Source organism: Neoarius graeffei, chromosome 1 (genome assembly GCF_027579695.1).
Source record: "Neoarius graeffei isolate fNeoGra1 chromosome 1, fNeoGra1.pri, whole genome shotgun sequence".
In the NCBI taxonomy this organism is placed as follows: domain Eukaryota; kingdom Metazoa; phylum Chordata; class Actinopteri; order Siluriformes; family Ariidae; genus Neoarius; species Neoarius graeffei.
The window spans coordinates 120640719-120666196 of record NC_083569.1 but is presented as its reverse complement, the minus strand read 5'-3'; the positions used below and the strand labels follow the sequence as shown (position 1 = coordinate 120666196).

The 25478-nt window shown below is 41.5% G+C and overlaps 1 protein-coding gene across 3 annotated transcripts in view; it reads right to left on the bottom strand.

The window, feature by feature from the left end:
• Window positions 1-25478, bottom strand: part of LOC132882762 (fractalkine-like) — a 37077-nt gene continuing 11599 nt past the window's right edge. For 2 of the 3 annotated variants that reach the window (XM_060915873.1, XM_060915876.1), the window contains exons 4-12: window positions 25427-25463; window positions 24525-24636; window positions 24257-24365; window positions 24121-24157; window positions 23639-23698; window positions 17771-17833; window positions 12010-12069; window positions 9382-9438; window positions 1-945 (exon numbers count right to left, since the gene is read on the bottom strand). In XM_060915873.1, the coding sequence (XP_060771856.1) occupies window positions 833-945; window positions 9382-9438; window positions 12010-12069; window positions 17771-17833; window positions 23639-23698; window positions 24121-24157; window positions 24257-24365; window positions 24525-24636; window positions 25427-25463 (648 nt within the window). In that variant the 3' untranslated portion in view covers window positions 1-832. Of the gene's footprint in view, window positions 946-3049; window positions 3110-9381; window positions 9439-12009; window positions 12070-17770; window positions 17834-23638; window positions 23699-24120; window positions 24158-24256; window positions 24366-24524; window positions 24637-25426; window positions 25464-25478 lie in introns of all 3 variants that reach the window. The other variant, XM_060915882.1, reaches the window with a different exon arrangement.

Here is a 25478-nt window from a genome sequence, read left to right as displayed (position 1 = left end):
TGAAAATAAAAATACATGCATTACATCCATTTGAAAAATTTGTAAACCAGAACATGAAATGTCTTAAAACCACATCTGTAAATTCCACATGCGAGTTGTGTGATTGTTCATGTGATTTTGCACTAAGGGTTGATTTGAGGCATTTGAAAAAAAAAAAAATTGATGACAGGAATAAGCGAACTTGTGAGAGAGACAGAGTGCAGAGCATTGTGGGAAAATACTTTCAATAGAGAATATGCAGTTTGTGGTCTACAGAATCTAGAGGTGGAGGGGAAGTGGTTCGGTGAGGATGAGACAGCGATTAGCACGCTGATAATGATTAGAAGTTGTTTGGTGGATGGTCAACAACATTAAATGTCGCTATACTTATATAAAAGGTATGTGTTGTCTTTTAATAAATAAAAAGCGTTCTTGTTTTCAAATTGCTGTGGCTGTTTGTGCTGTTTACACTGTTGACTCATGACTGTGCTACCAAGTACAACTCTAATCACATCATCAAGTTTGGTGAAGATACTACAGTTTTGGGCCTCAGCAGCAACAATGATGAGTCTGAGTTCAGGAAGGAGGTGGAGCAGTTCGCAAAATAGTGTAGAGATAAGAATCTACACTATATGGCCAAAAGGTTGTAGACACCTGTCCATCACAACCATATGTACTTGTTGAAAGTCTCATTCTAGATTTATTCCCCTTTTGCTGTTATAATTAGCTCCACTCTTTTGGGAAGACTTTCCACTAGATTTTGGGGTGTGTCTATGGAGATTTGTGTTCGTTCAGCAACAATAGTATTAATGAGGTTTGACTCTAATGTTGGGTGAGGAGGTCCGGGGTGAAGTTAATGTTCCAGTTCATCACAAAGCTGTTCAGTGGGGTTGAGGTCAGGGCTCTGTGCAGGACACTTGAGTTCTTCCTCTCCAACCTTAAGACACCATGTCTTCATGGAGCTCGCTTTGTACACAGGGGGTTCAAATTTCACATTTATTATCATATACTTTATATTAATGCAAACATCAATCCAGGTAATAAAACTCTAAGAGCTGACTCAACTTACATAATGCATAAATTAATTACAACCCCAAATTCAAAAAAGTTGGGACACTGTGTAATACAAATAAAAACAATGTGAAGATTTGCAAATCATGGAAACCCAATATTTCAATGAAAATAGTACAAAGACAGCATATGTTGAAACTGAGAAATGCCATTGTTTTCTGAAAAATATAAGGTCATTCTGAATTTGATGTCAGCAAAACATTTCAGAAAAGTTGGGACAGGGGCAACAAAAGACTGAAAAAGTTGCGTAATGCTAAAAAAAAAAAACTGGTTAATTGGCAACAGGTTAGTAACATGAATGTGTATTAAAAGAGTACCCTAGAGATGGGGAGTCTCTCAGAAGTAAAGATGGGGAGGGGTTCACCGCTCTGTGAAAGCCTTAGATTGTTTCAAGTCCAACCTCTTTAGTCACTCCTTCCAGGTGACCTTGTCTGGTTCTGTATCAGCACCATGCCCTCTTACCACTGGTGTCCCTCAAGGTTTGGTCCTTGGTCTGCTTCTCTTCTCATGGTCTATCTTACCACTGCTATGCTGATGACACCCAACTGTTTCTCTCTTTTCCTCCTTCCGACACACAGGTCTCCACTTGCATCTCTGCTTGCCTGCATGACATCCAGAGTTGGATGGACAACCATCACCTGAAGCTCAACCCAGGCAACATGGTGGTGATCTACATTCCTGTTCAATCCTCTCCATCCCTGGACATTTTCCTCTCCATGAGGGACATATCTAGGTCTCCTTCACCCAGTGTGAAGAACCTAGGGCTTGTGTTCGACAACAAACTCTCCTCCTCAGAGAACATCACTGCAGTGACCCAGACATGTAGATTCCTCCTCTACAACATCTGAAGGATCTGCCCTTTTCTTACCACCTACTCTATTCAGCTCCTGATCCAAGTGCTGATCCTCTCCCGCTTGGACTACTGCAAGTCTTGTCTTGCTGGCCTTCCAGCTTCTGCCAACAGACCCCTATAGCTCATCCAGAATGCTGCAGCTCACCTGGTGTACAACCTCCCTCATTCTCCCCATGTCACTCCTAGGCTTGCCAAACTGCACTGGTTACCTATTGCAGCTTGCATCAAATTTAAGACATTGGTGCTAGCTTACCAAGCTGTCAAGGGCCAGCATACCTCCAGAGTCTGTTCCACCCTTACATGCCAGCCAGATCCCTATGCTCTGCTGCTACTGGCCACCTGGCCCCTCCTCCTCTCAACTTCTGCCCAGCCTGCTCAAGACTACTGTCTGTCCTGGTTCCCCATTGGTGGAATGACCTTCCCAGTGAGGTCAGAACTGCCGACTCCTTGACCACCTTCAAGTGCAGACTGAAGACTCACCTCTTCAGGCTGCACTTCTCCCCTGCTTCCTTGCCCACTGTGTAACTGTGTTTCCATCTAAACCAACCCAGGCTGTGTATGGCCTAGCCTGGGGTTAGCTGTTTTGAGTTCTCTATTTAGTTGTACTTCATATGGTTGGTTTGTTTCCTTGGCTGTTTGGGTTTGGCATTTCAACAGCATATTACATGAGGTATTGCTGTCACTTGTTCAGTTGGCACGAGAAGTTCAGCACGTCATGTACCTGACTTTTGCACTCATTTTCACAATCAGGGTAATGAAGGATCTTGTTTGTAGGACTCACATTTCATGACACATGAACAAAAACGTAAAACCCCATGCTCTGGGGCCAATATTAGGCTTTTCATAATGATTTCATTTTACACTCAATAACTTAGTTGGATATTTAATATGTGAAGATACGTAAAAAAAAATCGTAGGGTTAGTTTTAGATTTTACATGTTATGTGAATTAGGTAAAAATATAAGTGGGTGGTACTAAATGCTTCTCGATGATTTTTATTTGTTTGTTTTGTTTTTTTGTTTCTGGAATCCCCGCAAACAGGGTAATGAAGAATTTTGTTTGTAGGACTCACGTTTCATGACACATGAAACAAAACATACAGTAAAACCCTACAGTCTGGGGCCAATACTAGGTTGATTGGGTTACCTGAAATTTCCTTTGGTTATTGTTTCTCTGTGAAATCCTGTTGAAGTGCAGAACTTGTGACTAAATAAGAGAAAACACAGGACATTTACATGGATTAAATTATCACCAAATTATTACTAAATTAAGTCTCGTCTCGTCTTCTTCCGCTTATCCAGGACCGGGTCGCGGAGGCAGCAGTCTAAGCATGGAAGCCCAAACTTCCCTTTCCCCAGACACCTCGGCCAGCTCCTCGGGAAGAACACCGAGGCGTTCCCAGGCCGGCCGAGAGACATAGTCCCTCCAGCGTGTCCTGGGTCTTCCCCGGGGCCTCCTCCCGGGGGGACATGCCTGGAACACCTCCCCAGGGAGGCGTCCAGGAGGCATCCGAAAAAGATGCCCGAGCCACCTCAGCTGGTTCCTCTCGATGTGGAGGAGCAGCGGCTCTACTCCGAGCTCCTCCCGAGTGACTGTGCTTCTCACCCTATCTCTAAGGGAGCGCCCAGCCACCCTGCGAAGGAAACTCATTTCAGCCGCTTGTATCCACGATCTTGTTCTTTCTGTCATTACCCAAAGCTCATGACCATAGGTGAGAGTCGGAACATAGATCGACCGGTAAATTGAGAGCTTCGCCTTTTGGCTCAGCTCCTTCTTCACCACGACAGACCGGTAAAGCGACCGCATCACTGCGGAGGCTGCACCGATCCGCCTGTCGATCTCACGCTCCATCCTTCCCTCACTCGTGAACAAGATCCCGAGATACTTAAACTCCTCCACTTGAGGCAGGACTTCTCCACCAACCTGGAGAGGGCAAGCCACCCTTTTCCGGTCGAGAACCATGGCCTCGGACTTGGAGGTGCTGATTCTCATCCCAGCCGCTTCACACTCGACTGCAAACCGCCCCAGTGCATGCTGAAGGTCCTGGTTTGAAGAAGCCAACAGGACAACATCATCCGCAAAAAGCAGAGATGAAATCCTGTGGTTCCCAAACAGGATTCCTTCCGGCCCCTGGCTGCGCCTAGAAATTCTGTCCATAAAAATTATGAACAGAACCGGTGACAAAGGGCAGCCCTGACGGAGTCCAACATGCACTGGGAACACGTCTGACTTACTGCCGGCAATGCGAACCAGACTCCTGCTCCGTTCGTACAGGGACTGGACAGCCCTTAGCAAAGAGCCCCGAACCCCATACTCCCAAAGCACCCCCCACAGAATACCACGGGGGACACGGTCGAATGCCTTCTCCAGATCCACAAAGCACATGTGGACTGGTTGGGCAAACTCCCATGAACCCTCGAGCACCCTATGAAGGGTATAGAGCTGGTCCAGTGTTCCGCGACCAGGACGAAAACCGCATTGTTCCTCCTGGATCCGAGGTTCGACTATTGGTCGAATTCTCCTCTCCAGTACCCTGGAGTAAACTTTCCCTGGGAGGCTGAGAAGTGTGATTCCCCTATAATTGGAGCACACTCTCCGGTCCCCTTTCTTAAAAAGAGGGACCACCACCCCAGTCTGCCACTCCAGAGGCACTGTCCCCGACCGCCACGCGATGTTGCAGAGGCGTGTCAACCAAGACAGCCCCACAACATCCAGAGACTTGAGATACTCAGGCCGGCTCTCATCCACCCCCGGTGCCTTGCCACCGAGGAGCTTGCAAACCACCTCAGTGACTTCGGCTTGGGTAATGGACGAGTCCACCTCTGAGTCATCAGCCTCAGTCTCCTCAGTGGAAGACATGACGGTGGGATTGAGGAGATCCTCAAAGTATTCCTTCCACCGCCCGACAATGTCCCCAGTCGAGGTCAACAGCTCCCCACCCGCACTGTAAACAGTGTTGGCAGAGTACTGCTTCCCCCTCCTGAGGCGCCAGACGGTTTGCCAGAATTTCTTCGAGGCCGACCGATAGTCCTTCTCCATGGCCTCCCCGAACTCCTCCCAGTTCCGAGTTTTTGCCTCCGCAACTGCCCGAGCTGCAGCACGCCTGGCCTGCCGATACCCGTCGGCTGCCTCAGGAGTCCCGGAGGTCAACATGGCCCGATAGGACTCCTTCTTCAGCTTGACAGCATCCCTTACTTCCGGTGTCCACCACCGGGTTTGGGGATTGCCGCGACAACAGGCACCGGAGACCTTGCGGCCACAGCTCCGAACAGCTGCGTCCACAATGGAGGTAGAGAACATGGTCCACTCAGACTCAATGTCCCCCACCTCCCTCGGAAGCTGGGAAAAGCTCTCCCGGAGGTGGGAGTTAAAGACCTCCCCAACAGAGTGCTCGGCCAGACGTTCCCAGCAGACCCTCACCATACGTTTGGGCCTGCCAGGTCTGTCCAGCTTCCTCCTCCGCCAGCGGATCCAACTCACCACCAGGTGGTGATCAGTTGACAACTCAGCCCCTCTCTTCACCCGAGTGTCCAAGACATAGGGTCGGAGATCAGATGACACGACTACAAAGTCGATCATCGACCTCTGACCTAAGGTGTCCTGGTGCCACGTGCACTTATGGACACCCCTATGCTCGAACATGGTGTTCGTTATGGACAAACTGTGACTAGCACAGAAGTCCAATAACAAAACACCACTCGGGTTCAGATCGGGGAGGCCGTTCCTCCCAACCACGCCCCTCCAGGTGTCACTGTAATCGCCCACGTGAGCATTGAAGTCCCCCAGTAGCACAATGGAGTCCCCAGTCTGAGCACCCCTCAGTACCTCTCCCAGGGACTCCAAGAAGGCCGGATACTCTATACTGCTATTTGGGCCGTAGGCACAAACAACAGCAAGAGCCCTCTCCCCAATCCGAAGGCGCAGAGAGGCGACCCTCTCGTTCACTGGGGTAAACTCCAACACATGGCGGCTGAGCTGGGGAGCTATAAGGAAGCCCACACCAGCCCGCCGCCGCTCACCACGGGCAACTCCAGAGAAGTGGAAAGTCCAGCCCCTCTCGAGGAGCTGGGTTCCAGAGCCCAAGCTGTGCGTGGAGGTGAGCCCGACTATCTCTAGCCGGTACCTCTCAACCTCCCGCACAAGCTCAGGCTCCTTCCCCCCCAGCGAAGTGACATTCCATGTCCCAACAGCCAGCCGCTGTGTCCGGGGATCAGGTCGTCGAGGCCCCTGCCTTCGACTGCCACCCAATCCACACTGCACCAAACCCCTACTGCTACCTCTGTGGGTGGTGAACCCACAGGAGGACTAAATTAAGTAATCAACTTTATTTATATAGCACTTTAACAACAGTGCTTGATGCCCAAAGTGCTTTACATAGATCATTAAATAACAAGATGATAAAAGGCACAAAACCAACATACAACACATGTACACAACCTGCTCTGGAATAAATTTAAGTCTCTTCAAATGCAAATGAAAATAAATGAGGTTTAAGTGCAGATTTAAAGATGAAAATAAAAGAACACCACATACGCAATGGCAAACTATTCCAGAGCTGGTCAGAGGACCTCAGCAATCTTGACACAGCATCTGCACTTAGCTAATCAGAAATATAAGACAGAGATAACCCACTTTACCAAGCTGTATAAAAAAAAAATCCTCTACAGGAATCTGTTCACTTGTCACCTTAAGTGTACCAAAAAGCTACTTTCCAGGAGCCCTGTTGTTATTACACAGCTATCAGATGGGGACAAAGGGGACACACCCACTTCTTGACACAGCTATGCTTTTGTAATGTGTGCAGAATGTGGTTTTGCATTGTCTTGTTGAAATCTCCCTGGAAAAGATGTCATCTTCAATGAAGAATATGTTGCTCCAAAATCTCAGTGTACTTTTCTGCATTAATGTTCCATCACAGAAGTGTAAGTTACCTTTGCCAAGGTATTTGCACAACCCCATACCATGACACTGCCTGGCTTTTGGACTTGTTCCTAGTAACAGTCTAGATGGTCCTTTTCGTCTTTGGTCCAGAGCACACAGCATCCATTTCTTCCTAAAAAGGCCTGGAATACTGATTCATCTGACCACAATACATGTTTCCACTGTGTAATGGTCCATCCCAAATGCCTCAGAACCCAGACAATCAACAGCGCTTCTGGATGCAGTTAACATAAGGCTTCCTTTTGCACAGTCAAGTTGTAACTGGTGTTTGTGGATGTAATTCTGAATAGTTGCTTGACAAAGGTTTGCCAAAATAATCCTGAGCCCCTGTAGTTCTATCAGTTGTAGATGAATGACGGTTCTTAATTCAGTGCCGTCTGAGGGATCGAAGATACACGGGTGTTCGGATTAGGCTTGAGCCCTTGTCCTGTACACAAATTTCTCCAGATTCCTTGAATTGTTTAATGATGTTATGCACTGTCTGGAGTGAAATATTAAAATCTCTTCCTATCCTTCTTTGAGGAACAATGTTTTTAAACATTTCAATAAATTTCTCACACATTTCTTGTCAAACTGGAAATCCTCAGCCCATCTTTGCTGCTCAAAGACTAGGCCTTTCCTGGACACTGTTTTTGTCCCAAATCATGAATTCGATCACCTGTTTCAAATCACATCATTATTTGTTTTACCTCATTACTCGCTACAAATTGCCCCATTACAACTTTTTTTGGAATGTGTTGCAGGCCTGAAAGTCAAGAATTTATGTTCATTAACAAATGAAATAAAGTTGACCAGACAACACATGAAATATTTTGGGTTCATTCTGTCTGCAATTAAATCCAAGTCAAAGTAAATTTAGAAATCACTGTCTGTCTGTCACTGTCCTCATAGTTGAGGGTTGGCAATCCAGGAAGCCATCAACTCACTTCCCTGAATTCTCTTGGGTGATTATAGCACATCGGAGGGACCCAAACCTTCATCTGATGGTGGGTACACATATGCCGCTTTTCCACTACCAACGCGGCTGAGTTGGGCTGAGTTGAGCTGAGTGGGGCTGTTGGAGTTGCATTTCGACTACAACCGCGCTGAACTGTGCTGGCTGGAAGTGGGTGGACACATTGGGTGGAGTTAGCGAAAGTGGGTGGACATCACGTGATGTCGTTAGGCGGCACAAACAGTGACATCAGTGACCTTTTAAGCGGTAGTCTCACGACCCGGAGAGTAAACAATAAACATGGAGGACATGGAGTCGTTAGTATTGCTGGTCTTGGTGCTGTGGCTTGTTGTCACAGACAACGCCAACAGATACTGGCAAGAGCGTATAGATGAGGCGAGGCGCATAAGGCTTCAGAAATTCTCGTAATTCGTAATTATTATTCTTCCGGGTTTACGATGTTTACAGATCCCAGCGTGCTCGCGGGGCGTGTGTGGGCATGTGAGGACACTCCTTCTCACCAATCAGTGCACAGGGGAGTGTCTCCTCATGCCCCTAGCCCCACTCAGCTCGGTTTGGCTCGCTTCAGCCCCACTCCAAAACCGTGCGAGTTTTGGGTGCTGAGTAGGGCTGAAGCGAGCTGAGTCGTGCTGCTCTGAGGTAGTCGAAACGCGAGCCGTGTCGGGCTGAAGTAAGCTGAAAAAGGGTAGTGGAAAAGGGCCAAAACACACCTATGGGCAATTTAGAAAAGTTAATCAACCTAACCTGCCTGTCTTTGAACTGTGGGGGAAACCAGAGCATCCAGAGGAAACCCATGCAGACACAGGGAGAACATGCAAACTGCACACAGAAAGGCCCCCATCGCCCACTGGGCTCAAACCCAGAACCTTCTTGCTGTGAGGCGACAGTGCTAGACATTCCACCACCATGCTGCCCTTAAAAACCACTGCTTTTTTTTTTTTTATTTGTATTTTCCCTACGGTCCCAACTTTTTCTGATCTGGGGTTGTAGTTTATCATGAAAAATCCACTAAAAATTAGCGCAGAAACGCATCATACCAAATTTCAGCTCAATCAGACTCATGGTTCCTGAGAAACCATTATCTGACCTTAGCCCCACCCCTAGGTATGGCCACGCCCAAGAATTTGAATATAGTCTCACAACCTTGTCCTGTGTCTGCCTTTCAAGTTTTTGTGTGAAGTCATGAAGGCAATCAAGATTTATAGCTTTTTGAGTGAATTAGGCTCCTCCTCCTTAAAATTATAGACATGTGGCAGCTATATTGTTCAGAAATGTCAACAGGTTTTTCATCATTATTTCGTTTCACACTCACTGACTTAGTTGGATACTAAATATGTGAAGATACATAAAAAAACCCAAAAAAATCCTAGGGCTAGTTTGAGGTTTTACATGTTATGTGAATTAACTAAAAATATAAGTGGGTGGAGCTAAATGGTTCTTGACAATTTTTTTTGTTTGTTTCTGTAAACCCCAAAATTAGGGTAATAAAGGAATTTTTTTTTTGGTAGGAGTCACGTTTCATGCTACATGAATCAAAATGTAAAACCCCATGCTCTGGGCAATATTAGGACAATTGGGTTACCTGAAATTTCCTTTTGTTGTCCCTCTGTGGAAACCTGTTGAGGTGCAGAACTTGTGGCTAAATGAGAGAAAACATCACATTACACAGGATGTTTACATGGATTAAATTATCACCAAATTAGTCATCAACTTTATTTATATAGCACTTTAACCACAATGCTTGCTGCCTGAAATGCTTTACATAGATCATTAAATAAGAAGATAAGAAAAGGCATAAAACCAACATACAACACACGTCCACAATCTGCTCTGGAATAAATTTAAGTCTCTTCAAGTGCTAAGGGAAATAGATGAATTTTCAGTGCAGATGAAAATAATAGAATAACATCACATATGCAATGGCTAACTATTTCAGAGCTTTGGTGCTGCCACTGTGAATGCGCAGCCACCCTTTGTTTTTAACAGGTGCCTTGCAGGTGACAAAAGAAGCTGGTCAGAGGACCTCAACGATCTTGACACAGCATCTGCACTTAGCTAATCAGAAATATAAGACAGAGATAACCCATTTTACCAAGCTATATCAAACAAACAAACAAACAAAAAGAAACCTACAGGAATCTGTTCACTTGTCACCCTAAGAGTACAAAAAAGATGCTTTTCCAGGAACCCCATTGTAATCACACAGATATCCGATGGGGACAGAGGGGACATGCCCTCTTCTCCCACAGCCATGCCTTTGTAATGTGTGCAGAATATTGTTTACATTGTCTTCTTGAAATCTCCCTGGAAAAGATGTCATCTTGAAAGCAACATATATTGCTCCAAAATCTCAGTGTACTTTTCTGCATTAATGATCCATCACAGAAGTGTAAGTTACCATTGCCAAGGGCATTGACACAATCCCATATGATGACACACCCTGGCTTTTGGACTTGTTCCTGGTAACAGTCTGGATGGTCCTTTTTGTCTTTGGTAGGGTGCACATGGCGTCCATTTCTCCAAAAAAGACCTGGAATTCTGATTCATCTGATGACAATACATGTTTCCACTGTGTGTTGGTCCATCCCAGATGCCTCTGAGCCCAGAAAAGTCGATGGTGCATCTGGATACAGTTAACATTCCTTTTTGCCCAGTAAAGTTTTAACTGGCGTTTGTGCATGTAAATCCATATTGTAGCTTGATAAGGTTTTGCCAAAGGAATCCAGAGTCCATGTGGTTCTATCACCTGTAGATGAATAACTGTTCTTTATGCAGTGCTGTCAGAGGGATTGGAGATCACTGGGGTTCAGATTAGGCTTGAGCCTTTGCTCTGTATACAATTAAATTTCTCTTGATTCCTTGAATTTTTTAAGGATATTATGCAGTGTAGAGGGTCAAATACCAAAATCCTTTCCTAACTTTCTTTGAGGAATATTGTTTTTAAATATTTCAATAATTTTTTCATGCATTTGTTGTCAAACTAGAGATCCTCAGCCCATCTTTACTCCTCAAAGTCTAGGCTTTTCCTGGAGACAGATTTTGTTCCAAATCATGAATATAGTCACCTGTTGACATCAACTGTTTCAAATCACATCATTATTGAATTATTTTATCTCATTGTTAGCCCTAAATTTCCCCCATTCAAGCTTTATTTGGAATGTGTTGCAGGTCTGAAATGCATGAATGGATGTATATTAAGAAGTGAAATTAAGTTCTCATCTCATCTCATTGTCTTTAGCCGCTTTATCCTGTTCTCCAGGGTCGCAGGCATGCTGGAGCCTATCCCAGCTGACTACAGGCGAAAGGCGAGGTACACCCTGGACAAGTCGCCAGGTCATCACAGGGCTGACACATAGACACAGACAACCATTCACACTCACATTCACACCTACGGTCAATTTAGAGTCACCAGTTAACCTAACCTGCATGTCTTTGGACTGTGGGGGAAACTGGAGCACCCGGAGGAAACCCACGCGGACACGGGGAGAACATGCAAACTCCGCACAGAAAGGCCCTCGCCGGCCACGGGGCTCGAACCCGGACGTTCTTGCTGTGAGGCGACAGCACTAACCACTACACCACCAGCCCATATTATTATTATTATTAATTTGCATTTTCCAGACAGTCCCAACTTTTTCTGATCTGGGGTTGTATTTCATCATAAAAAAAAAAAGAAATTAGCACAGAGGAGCATCGTACTGAATTTCAGCTCAATCAGACTCATGGTTCCTGAGAAACAGTTATCTGACCTTAGCGTCACCCCTCGGTATGGCCACGCCCCAGAATTTATATATAGTCTCAGAATCTTGTCCTGTATATGCCTTTCAAGTTTTTGTGTGAAGTCATGAAGGCAATCAAGATTTATAGCTGTGAGTAAATTAGGGTCCTCCTCCTTAAAAGTGATTGACATGTGGCAGCCATATTGTTCAGAAATGTCAACAGGTTTTTCATATTGATTTAGTTTCGCACCCAGTAACTTAGCTGGATAAAAAAAAAAAAATCCAAGGCTAGTTAGAGACTGTACATGTTATGTGAATTAGCTAAAAATAAGTGTGTGGCACTACATGGTTCTGATTTTTTTTGTTTTGTTTCTGGAAACCCCACAATTAAGTTAATGAAGGATTTTGTTTGTAGGACTCATGTTTCATGACACATGAACCAAAACATAAAACCCCACGATCTGGAGACCATATTAGACTGATTGGGTTACCTGCAATTTCCTTTTGTTGTTGTCTCTCTGTGAAATCCTTTTGAGGTGCAGAACTTGTGGCTAAATAAGAGAAAATACACCACATTACACAGGATGTTTACATGGATTAAATTATCACCAAATTATTGCCAAATAAAGTAATCAATTTTATTTATATAAAACTTTTACAACAGCGCTTGCTACCCAAAGTGCTTTCCATAGATCATTAAATAACAAGATGATAAAAGGCATAAAACCAACATACAACACGTGTACACAACCTACTCTGGAATAAATTTAAGTCTCTTCAAATGCGAATGAAAATAGATGAGTTGAGTTTTCAGTGCAGATTTAAAGATGAAAATAAGAGAACACCTCATATGCAATGGGAAACTATTCCAGAGCTTTGGTGCTGCCCCTGTGAATGCGCAGTCACCCTTTATTTTCAACTGGGACATTGCAAATGGACAAAAGAAGCTGGTCAGAGGACCTCAGCGATCATGATACAGCATCTGGACATAGTTACCCAGAAATATAAGACAGAGATAACCCACTTTACCAAGCTGTATGAAAAAAAGTAAATAAATAAATAAATGAAAAAAACTCGACATGAATCTGTATACTTGTCACACTAACAGCATATAAAAAGCTGCTTTTCCAGGAAACCTTTTGTTATCACTCAGTTATTGGATGGGGACACAGGGGACACACCCTCTTCTTCCACAGCCACACCTTTGTAATGTGTGTAGAATATGGTTTTGCATTGTCTTCTTAAAATCTCCCTGGAAAAGATGTCATCTTGAAGGCAGCAGATGCTGCTCCAAAATCTCAATGTACTTTTCTGCATTAATGCCCATTATAGAAGTGCAAGTTACCTTTGCTAAGGGCACTGACCCAACCCCATACGATGACACACCCTGGTTTTTGGACTTGTTCCTGGTAACAGTCTGGATGGTCCTTTTCGTCTTTGGTCCGGAGCACACGGCATCCATTTCTTCCGAAAAAAGGCCTGGAATACTGATTCATCTGACCACAATACCCATTTCCACTGTGTGATGGTCCATCCTAAATACCTCTGAGCCCAGAAAATCGACAGCGCTTCTGGATGCAGTTAACATAAGGCTTCCTTTTTGCACAGTAAATTTTAACTGGTGTTTGTGGATGTAACCCCATATTGTTGCTTGACAAAGGTTTGCCAAAGTAATCCAGAGTCCATGTGGTTCTATCAGCTGTAGATAAATGATGGTTCTTGATTTAGTGCCATCTGAGGGATCAGAGATCACTGGGGTTCAGATTAGGCTTGAGCCCTTGTCCTGTACACGATTAAATTTCTCCAGATTCCTTGAATTGTTGAATGACATTATGCACTGTCTGGAGTGAAATGTCAAAATCCTTTCCGATCTTTCTTTAAGGAACATTGTTTTTAAACATTTCTTTTTTTCTTTTTTTTTAATGCTTTATTAACAAAACAAAAACAAAAACATATGTACATACATTCCATTAATACAAACAAGGATTACAACAATGAAAAGATCAGATAAAAAAGAAAGAAAGAAAGAAAGAAAGAAAGAAAGAAAGAAAGAAAGAAAGAGAAAAATAAATGCTAATTATCTGAATGGGGAATTGCAAAATCCTTATTGTAATATTTCAGCATCGTAGATGCTTTATTATTGTCCAGAGATTTACAAGTTGTAATGAGTGATTCAAATTCAGCACAAAAATGAGTAATATTGGGGGTGGCTGATGCACATTTTTGTTTGTGAATATAAAATTTGCTCATCAAAATAACAAGATTACAGATAAACTCAAGACTAGGATCTTCCTTATAATTACAAAAAACAATAACATCTTTCAGAGATCTCTGAAGATCTGGATAATTCTTAGAAAACAAAGAACTCACAATATCATCCCATAGCTTAGATACCACAGGACAACTGTAAAACAAATGTGTCAAGGTTTCACTGTGTTTTTTTTTACAAAATGTGCATAAGTCTTCTGTGTCAACATATTTTGAGATCCAAAAGTTAACAGGATAGATGGTATGTAGTATTTTACTGTAAAGTGCACCTCCTTTACCTTGTTGTTTATGCAATACTTAAAGGGGGTTAACCAACTTTTACGCCAATTGATGGGCCCTATAATTGCCTCCCAGAAGAATTTCCCTCTGGGAGAAATCTTATTTCTTTCCTGCAGCATAAGGTGAATATGTTTGTTTGTACATTTCTTGTCAAATATTGGAATACCATTTAATGACAGTGTAGGGGCTGCCACATTAGGAGTACTGTAGCACAGGTGACCTTTAAGCAACTGTAGCAACCCAGCTGGGATAGCATTGGTAACTTTTCTGAATTCTTTAAAAGGAACTGGAAAACAATGTTGTGACATGAATTGCTCATATGACAGTAGATTACCTTTACTATCCAACATATCCAGAACAAGATTAATGTCCCTGTCATACCACTTCTGAAGAAAAATAGACTTATTTTGGCTAACAATTTTACAATTATTCCAAAGAATTGAGCTGTGTGGCGAGAAATTGTGAAGGTAACAGATTTTCCAAGATAGAAGTGCCTGTTGGTGAAACTTGGATAACTTAATTGGAAGTTTAGGAATAGCGTAATCACAAAGTAGCAAGAAACGTATACCACCAATTTGATTAAAGATATTGTACGGGATGAAATTCCAAATAGATCACCTAAAAGTCACTTAATCCAATTAACTTTGAAAGTGTGGTTGAGATCAAAAAAATTCACAGCCTCAAGCCCACCTTCTGCCCTACAATTTGTAACAACCCCCTTTTTAAGCTTAGCTGTTCTATTTTTTCAAATGAAATTAAAAAAATATATTATCTCTTTACAAGCAACGTCATTAATAAATAAGCTAGAGAAGGATATACAAAACGTGACAGCCCTTCTGCCTTAGATAAAAGAATCCTTCCAAAAATGGACACATCTCTTAATAACCAGCTATTCAGTTTCATTTTAGCTGTCTTTAACCTAGAAGATAAATTAAGATGTTGTCTATCTGTAGTATCTTTGGAGATGTGTATACCTAAATATTTAACTGAGGAGTGCACAGCAATATTACAAATAGAAGTTTCTGTGATGTTGTGTAAAGGAAGCAAATCACATTTGTTCAAATTAATAGTTAAGCCAGAGGACTTAGAGAAAACATCGAGTAAAGCAATAACCTTAGGAATGTCGTCTTTGCTTTTCAGAAATAAAGTGGTGTCGTCAGCTAACTGTGAGATTTTAAGTTGCATCCCAAAGATTTCTATACCAGCGATGTTGTTCTCTGTCCGAATACTTATGGACAGCAATTCAACAACCAATAAAAACAGAAAGGGTGAAAAAAGGCATCCCTGTCGCACACCACGATTAATACAAAATCTCTGTGAAGTATTATTCCCAAGAATAACAGAACTGTTAATATTATGATAAAACATTTTAACCACATTCATAAAACTGTCACCAAAACCAAAAACTTTGAGTGTATCAAAAAGAAAATTGTGTTTGACAGTGTCAAATGCTTTATAAAAATCCAGAAAAAGTATAAGGCTTTCTTCCTCCACTAAGTGGGCATAATCTACTAAATCAAGTATTAACCTAATATTGTTGCTAATGTGTCTGTTTTTCATAAATCCGGATTGAGTTTCATGGATAATATGATCAAGACCCTGTTTTAATCTACTTGCATAGGCACTTGCTATTATTTTATACTCAATCGTTAATAGGCTAATTGGTCTCCAATTGTCAATTAATAAACTATCCTTGCCAGGTTTAGGTATTAAAGTTATGACATCCTGCTTCATTGTGTCTGTCATTTCTCCATCATGTAAACATTCATTTATCAAGGCACAGAGAGGTTTTTCCAGTATGTCCCAAAAATGCACATAAAACTCTGTGGTAAGTCCATCTACACCAGGCGATTTCCCTTTTTTCATATTCATAATTGCACTTTTGATTTCTGAGGGAGATAAGGGGGAATCACACATATTTTGGAACTCATTGTCTATCACTGGTGTTTTACCTCAAACTAACTGAATGAAGCTATTAGAGTCCGTTTGAGTAGACAGATAGAGGCTGGTATAGAACTCAGTAACGTGTTTTGATATTTGCTTTGGGTCGGCACAATAATTTCCATTAATATTCAGTGCGGAGATTGAGTTTCTTTTGGCATTTATTTTTTCAAGTGAGAAAAAGTAACTAGAATTTATTTCACCTTCCTCCATCCACTTGACTCTAGATCTAATATATGCACCTTTGGCTAGGCCCAAATAATGTTTATCCAATTCAGATTGTACGTTAGCTAACTCTTTCACCTCCCCTTCAGTCAATAGGGGCTTTTGAAGAATTGCATTGAGTTTACCCAAGAGATTAATTTCTGTTTGAGTTTTACATTTCTTTATCTCTTTACTTCTTTGTATAGCTACAGTTCTTACATTGTATTTGAAGAATTCCCACTGACTTTTCATTTTTGCAGAGGCATCATTTAAATACTCACCCACCATTTTTTTTTTAATTTAAAGATTAAATAGTGAGTCTTTAAGAAGTAAATTATTAAATTTCCAGTAACCTCTTTGCCTAGATAGTTTGGAGTCTTCCAACATCAACTGTATGAGTTTGTGATCAGACATGGGTGAAGGTTTGTGTGAAACATCTCATCTCATTATCTCTAGCCGCTTTATCCTTCTACAGGGTCACAGGCAAGCTGGAGCCTATCCCAGCTGACTACGGGCGAAAGGCGGGGTACACCCTGGACAAGTCGCCAGGTCATCACAGGGCTGACACATAGACACAGACAACCATTCACACTCACATTCACACCTACGGTCAATTTAGAGTTGCCAGTTAACCTAACCTGCATGTCTTTGGACTGTGGGGGAAACCGGAGCACCCGGAGGAAACCCACACGGACACGGGGAGAACATGCAAACTCCACACAGAAAGGCCCTCGCCGGCCCCGGGGCTCGAACCCAGGACCTTCTTGCTGTGAGGTGACAGCGCTAACCACTTGTGTGAAACATCCTTCATATATTGCAAAACAGAGTTAGAGATCAAAAACATATCAATTCTGGATTGCAAGGTTGTATCCTTATTAGACCAAGTGAAATCCTCCTTTCCTGGATTAATAAAACGCCAAGCATCAGTTAGACTACTGTCAGTTTTCCCTACTGTCCCAAATTTTTCTGATCTGGGTTGTAGTTCATCATGAAAAATCCACTAAAAATGAGCACAGAGAAGCATCATACCAAATTTCAGCTCAATCAGGCTCATGGTTCCTGAGAAACCGTTATCTGACCTTAGCCCCATCCCTAGGTATGGCCACACCCCAGAATTTATATATAGTCTCAGAATCTTGTCCTGTATATGCCTTTCAAGTTTTTGTGTGAATTCATGAAGGCAATAAAGATTTATAGCTGTGAGTAAATTAGGCTCCTCCTCCTTAAAAGTAATTGGCATGTGGCAGCCATATTGTTTAGAAATGTCAACTGGTTTTTCATAATTATTTCGTTTCACACTCAATAACTTAGTTGGATACTTATTATGTGAAGATATATATATAAATAAATCCTAGGGCTAGTTTGAGATTTTACATGTTATGTGAATTAACTAAAAATATAAGTGGGTGGAGCTAAATTGTTCTTGTTGATCTTTTTGTTTCTGGAAACCACAGGATCAGGGTTATGAAGGATTTTGTTTGTAAGACTCACGTTTCATGCTACATGAACCAAAACATAAAACCCCACACTCTGGAGCCAATATTAGTCTGATTGGGTTACCTGAAATTTCCTTTTGTTGTTGTTGTCCCTCTGTGAAATCCTGTTGAGGGGCAGAACTTGTAGCTAAATCAGAGAAAACACATCACATTATACAGGTTGTTTACATGGATTAAATTATCATCAAATTATTGCCAAATAAAGTCATCAACTTTATTTATATAGCATTAAAACTACAGTGGTTACTTCCCACACAGCTTTATATAGATCATTAAATACGATGATAAACGGCATAAAACTAAAATACAACACACAGACACAGTCTGTTCTGGAATAAATTTAATTCTCTTCAAATGCTAATGAAAAGAAATGAGTTCTCAGGGCAGATTTAAAGATGAAAATAAGAGAACACCTCACATGCAATGGTAAACTATTCCAGAGCTTTGGTGCTGCCACTGAGAATGTGCAATCACCCTTTGTTTTCAACTGAAACCTTGCACTGGACAAAAGAAGCTGGTCAGAGGACCTCAGCGATCATGATACAGCATCTGGACATAGCTAATCAAAATATAAGACAGAGATAACCCATTTTACCAAGCTCATATATATCCTCCTGAGAACCAACCTATAGACTTGTGTCCTCTGTAGTTGACATTTGTTTTACAGATATACTCTATTACTCTTTCAAGCTATTCACTTGAATCCTGGTGTCTTGTAAAGAGTACATCTTGGGCTTTTCAAATGATATATCATGTGACTAGGAGGGTTGCTGGGAAATTCCTCGTAAGGAAATCACAACAAAAGAGAAATTGAGAGACGTTTTTTCTTGGTTCTCAGGAGGTTACATATATATATATATATATATATATATATATATATATATATATATATATATATATATAAAATATATATCTCGTGGGGCAAAAAAAGTATTTCGTCAGCCACCAATTGTGCAAGTTCTCCCACTTAAAAAGATGAAAGGCCTGTAATTTTCATCATAGGTACATTTCAACTATGAGAGACAGAATGGGGGGGAAAGAATCCAGAAATCACATAGGATTTTTAATGAATTAATTGGTAAATTCCTCGGTAAAATAAGTATTTGGTCACCTACAAACAAGCAAGATTTCTGGTTCTCACAGACCTGTAACAACTTCTTTAAGAGGCTCCTCTGTCCTCCACTCGTTACCTGTATTAATGCCACCTGTTTGAACTCGTGATCAGTATAAAAGACACCTGTCCACAACCTCAAACAGTCACACTCCAAACTCCACTATGGCCAAGACCAAAGAGCTGTCAAAGGACACCAGAAACAAAATTGTAGACCTGCACCAGGCTGGGAAGACTGAATCTGCAATAGGTAAGCAGCTTGGTGTGAAGAAATCAACTGTGGGAGCAATTATTAGAAAATGGAAGACATACAAGACCACTGATAATCTCCCTCGATCTGGGGCTCCACGCAAAATCTCACCCTGTGGGGTCAAAATGATCACAAGAACGGTGAGCAAAAATCCCAGAACCACACGGGGGGACCTAGTGAATGACCTGCAGAGAGCTGGGACCAAAGTAACAAAGGCTACGATCAGTAACACACTACGCCGCCAGGGACTCAAATCCTGCAGTGCCAGACGTGTCCCCCTGCTTAAGCCAGTACATGTCCAGGCCCGTCTGAAGTTTGCTAGAGAGCATTTGGATGATCCAGAAGAGGATTGGGAGAATGTCATATGGTCAGATGAAACCAAAATAGAACTTTTTGGTAAAAAATCAACTTGTCATGTTTGGAGGAGAAAGAATGCTGAGTTGCATCCAAAGAACACCATACCTACTGTGAAGCATGGGGGTGGAAACATCATGCTTTGGGGCTGTTTTTTCTGCAAAGGGACCAGGACGACTGATCCGTATAAAGGAAAGAATGAATGGGGCCATGTATCGTGAGATTTTGAGTGAAAACCTCCTTCCATCAGCAAGGGCATTGAAGATGAAACGTGGCTGGGTCTTTCAGCATGACAATGATCCCAAACACACCGCCCAGGCAACGAAGGAGTGGCTTCGTAAGAAGCATTTCAAGGTCCTGGAGTGGCCTAGCCAGTCTCCAGATCTCAACCCCATAGAAAATCTTTGGAGGGAGTTGAAAGTCCGTGTTGCCCAGCGACAGCCCCAAAACATCACTGCTCTAGAGGAGATCTGCATGGAGGAATGGGCCAAAATACCAGCAACAGTGTGTGAAAACCTTGTGAAGACTTACAGAAAATGTTTGACCTCTGTCATTGCCAACAAAGGATATATAACAAAGTATTGAGATGAACTTTTGTTATTGACCAAATACTTATTTTCCAGCATAATTTGCAAATAAATTCTTTAAAAATCAGACAATGTGATTTTCTGGATTTTTTTTTCTCATTTTGTCTCTCATAGTTGAAGTGTACCTATGATGAAAATTACAGGCCTCTCTCATCTTTTTAAGTGGGAGAACTTGCACAATTGGTGACTGACTAAATACTTTTTTGCCCCACTGTGTGTGTGTATACACACACACACACACACACACACACACACACAACCCCGATTCCAAAAAAGTTGGGACAAAGTGCAAATTGTAAATAAAAACGGAATGCAATGATGTGGAAGTTTCAAAATTCCATATTTTATTCAGAATAGAACATAGATGACATATCAAATGTTTAAACTGAGAAAATGTATCATTTAAAGAGAAAAATTAGGTGATTTTAAATTTCATGACAACAACACATCTCAAAAAAGTTGGGACAAGGCCATGTTTACCACTGTGAGACATCCCCTTTTCTCTTTACAACAGTCTGTAAACGTATGGGGACTGAGGAGACAAGTTGCTCAAGTTTAGGGATAGGAATGTTAACCCATTCTTGTCTAATGTAGGATTATAGTTGCTCAACTGTCTAAGGTCTTTTTTGTCGTATCTTCCGTTTTATGATGTGCCAAATGTTTTCTATGGGTGAAAGATCTGGACTGCAGGCTGGCCAGTTCAGTACCCGGACCCTTCTTCTACGCAGCCATGATGCTGTAATTGATGCAGTATGTGGTTTGGCATTGTCGTGTTGGAAAATGCAAGGTCTTCCCTGAAAGAGACGTCGTCTGGATGGGAGCAGATGTTGCTCTAGAACCTGGATATACCTTTCAGCATTGATGGTGTCTTTCCAGATGTGTAAGCTGCCCATGCTACATGCACTAATGCAACCCCATACCATCAGAGATGCAGGCTTCTGAACTGAGCCCTGATAACAACTCAGGTCATCCTTCTCCTCTTTAGTCCGAATGACACGGCGTCCCTGATTTCCATAAAGAACTTCAAATTTTGATTCGTCTGACCACAGAACAGTTTTCCACTTTGCCACAGTCCATTTTAAATGAGCCTTGGCCCAGAGATGTCTGCACTTCTGGATCACATTTAGATACGGCTTCTTCTTTGAACTATAGAGTTTTAGCTGGCAACGACGGATGGCACAGTGAATTGTGTTCACAGATAATTTTCTCTGGAAATATTCCTGAGCCCATTTTGTGATTTCCAATACAGAAACATGCCTGTATGTGATGCAGTGCTGTCTAAGGGCCCGAAGATCACAGGCACCCAGTATGGTTTTCCGGCCTTGACCCTTACGCACAGAGATTCTTCTCTGAATCTTTTGATGATATTATGCACTGTAGATGATGATATGTTCAAACTCTTTGCAATTTTACACTGTCGAACTCCTTTCTGATATTGCTCCACTGTTTGTCGGCGCAGAATTAGGGGGATTGGTGATCCTCTTCCCATCTTTACTTCTGAGAGCCGCTGCCACTCCAAGATGCTCTTTTTATACCCAGTCATGTTAATGACCTATTGCCAATTGACCTAATGAGTTGCAATTTGGTCCTCCAGCTGTTCCTTTTTTGTACCTTTAACTTTTCCAGACTCTTATTGCTCCTGTCCCAACTTTTTTGAGATGTGTTGCTGTCATGAAATTTCAAATGAGCCAATATTTGGCATGAAATTTCAAAATGTCTCACTTTCAACATTTGATATGTTGTCTATGTTCTATTGTGAATACAATATCAGTTTTTGATATTTGTAAATTATTGCATTCTGTTTTTATTTACAATTTGTACTTTGTCCCAACTTTTTTGGAATAGGGGTTGTATAATATAAATCTATTCACTTGTCACCCTGAGTACAAAAAAAGCTGCTTTTCCCAGAACCCTGTTATCACATAGCTCTTGGATAGAAACAGAGGGGACACACCCTCTTCTTCCACAGCCACACCTTTGTAATGTGTGCAGAATGTGGTTTTGCATTGTCTTGTTGAAATCTCCCTGGAAAAGATGTCGTCTTCAATGACAAATCTGTTGCTCCAAAATCTCAGTGTACTGTACTTTTCTGCATTAATGTTCCATCACAGAAGTGTAAGGTATTGACAACCTCATACCATGACACACCCTGGCTTTTGGACTTGTTTCTGGTAACAGTCTGGATGATCCTTTTTTTCTTTGGTCCGGAGCACACGGCATCCATTTCTTCAAAAAAAAAAAACTGGAATACTGATTCATCTTACCACATTACCCATTTTCACTGTGTGATGGTCCATCCCAAATGCTTCTGAGCCCAAAAAAATCGACAATGCTTCTGGACACAGTTAACCTAAGGCTTCCTCTTTGCACAGTAAAGTTTTTAACTGGATGTAACTCTGTATTGTAGCTTGATAAAGGTTTTCCAAAGTAATCTGGAGCCCATGTTGTTCTATCAGCTGTAGACAAATAACTGTTATTTATGCAGTGCCATCTGAGGGATCAGAGATCACGGGGGTTCAGATTAGGCTTGAGCCCTTGTCCTGTACACAATTTAATTTCTCCTGATTTCTTGAATTATTTAATGATATTATACACTGTAAAGGATCAAATATCAAAATCCTTTCCTAACTTTCTTTGAGGAACATTGTTTTTAAACATTTCAATAATTTTCTCATGCATTTTTTGACAAACTGGAGATCCTCAGCCCATCTTTGCTCCTCAAAGACTAGGTCTTTCCTGGATACTGATTTTGTCCCAAATCATGATTACAATCACCTGTTGACATCACTGGTTTCAAATCATATCATTATTTATTTGTTGCACCTCATTACTAGCCCTAAATTGCCCCGTTTCAACATTTTTTGGAATGTGTTTCAGGACTAAAATGCAGGAATGGATGTATAATAAAAAATGCAATGAAGTTGACCAACAACATATGAAATATCATGGGTTCATTCTGTCTGCAATGAAATACAAATCAAAGTAAATTAGAAATCACTGCTTTCTTTTTTTTTAATTTGCATTTTCCAGACAGTCCCAACTTTATCTGATCTGGGGTTGTAGTTCATCATGAAAAACCCACTAAAAATTAGCACAGGGAAGAGAAGCATCATACCAAATTTCAGCTCAATCAGACTCATGGTTCCTGAGAAACAGTTATCTGACCTTAGCACCACTCCTATTTATGGCCATGCCCCAAACTTTGTACATGGTCCCAGAATCTTGTCCTATATATGCCTTTCAAGTTTTTGTGTGAATTCATGAAGGCAATCAAGATTTATAGTTGGTTGAGTAAATTAGGCTCTTCCTCCTTAAAAATGATTGACATGTGGCAGCCATATTGTTCAGAAATGTCAACAGGTTTTTCATAATTATTTTGTTTTACACATTAACTTATCTGGATACGAAATATGTGAAGATACGTAAAAAATCCTAGGGCTAGTTTGAGTGTTTACATGTTATGTGATTTAGCTAAAAATATAAGTTGGAGCTAAATGGTTCTTGGTTATTTTTTGTTTCTGGAAACCCCACAATCAGGGTAATGAATGATTTTCTTTGTAGGATTCATGTTTCATGACACATGAACCAAAACCCCACGCTCTGGAGCCAATATTAGGAAGATTGGGTTACCTGAAAATTCTGTGTTTCTTTCTTCGTCTGTGAAATCATGTTGAGGTGCAGAAATTGTGTCTAAATGAAAGAAAATAGACCACATTTCAAAGGATGTTTACCTTGATTAAATTATCAGCAAATTATCATCAAATAAGTCAGCAACTTTATTTATAAAGCACTTTAACAACAGCACTTGCTGCCCGAAGTGATTTACATGGATCATGAAATAACAAGATGATAACAATATGATCTGAAGCTACGCAAAACATCTTTGAGTTAGTCTGAGAAGCTGCATATTATGTGAATTAGCTAAAAATATAAGTGGGTGGAGCTAAATCATTCTTGATTTTTTGTTTTGGGGAACCACACAATCAGGGTTTTGTTTATAGGATTTATATTTCACTACACATGAACCAAAACAAACAAACAAACAAACAAACAAAAAACAAACAAACAAAAAAAACCACACTCTGTGGCCAATATTAGGCCAATTGGGTTACCTGAAATTTCCTTGTGTTGTCGTTCCTCTGTGAAATCCTGTAATGTTCAAAGATGATATTTATACCTCTATGCAAAGCAACAAACTATAGGTGGATGAAAGATGCATTGCAGAAAATATAATTAAGATTTAATCACTAGTAGAGTTGACTTTTTAAACTGGCGTTGGTCGATTTTTTTCATTGCTTGTTGCACCCACATGTGACTGGGGTTGGCACACGCCCTGCGACCTTTAAATAAGGAAAAACTGTAGGAGATGAGAAAATCTGGGTTAGCAACAACACAATGTAGATTTTCAGAATATCCAGAAGAACTGCAGTTCTGAGGATCAGGACACTAAGTTACAATTTCAAACAAATGTTATTCTGAAATTAATAAAAATAAAGATTATGTGGTGAAAGCTTACATGACTCCACGATATGTACAGTCAGTCCTTGTTTCCCTGTAGCTTTTAATGATTCTCATAGGGATTGCAACCTTGGGAAATCCATAACAGCATTCCTTTGCTGCTTTCGCATCTGTGTGAAAACATTGATTCATGTATTTATCAGTATGGACTTACCTTATCTTATCTGATCTTATCTTTGTTTGTACCCTGATTTTTGTACCTTTACTATGTATATTTTTCCTGGAAAGGATGCACGTGATAAACCTTTAATCCACCTTTGAGAGTAAAACTTTACTTTATCAGTGATCCTGAAAGACTGATTATGTACACTGTATTAACATTTCCAGGTGAAACATAGGGCGGCACGGTGGTGTAGTGGTTAGCGCTGTCGCCTCACAGCAAGAAGGTCCTGGGTTCGAGCCCCGGGGCCGGCGGGGGCCTTTCTGTGCGGAGTTTGCATGTTCTCCCCGTGTCCGCGTGGGTTTCCTCCGGGTGCTCCGGTTTCCCCCACAGTCCAAAGACATGCAGGTTAGGTTAACTGGTGACTCTAAATTGACCGTAGGTGTGAATGAGAGTGTGAATGGTTGTCTGTGTCTATGTGTCAGCCCTGTGATGACCTGGCGACTTGTCCAGGGTGTACCCCGCCTTTCGCCCGTAGTCAGCTGGGATAGGCTCCAGCTTGCCTGCGACCCTGTAGAAGGATAAAGCGGCTAGAGATAATGAGATGAGATGAGGTGAAACATACGCTTAAAGGTCAACCTGATTGTAAAAATAATCAATGGCAATATATGAGTATATATATGCCCCCCCCCCAAAAAAAAAAAATAGTGGTCAGTTAGATAAGGATTTCTATTTCATGAAACATGAACCAAAACATAAAACCCCACACTCTGGGGCCAATATTAGGCCGATTGGGTTACCTGAAATTTTCTTGTGTTGTCGTTCCTCTGTGAAATCCTGTAATGTTCAAAG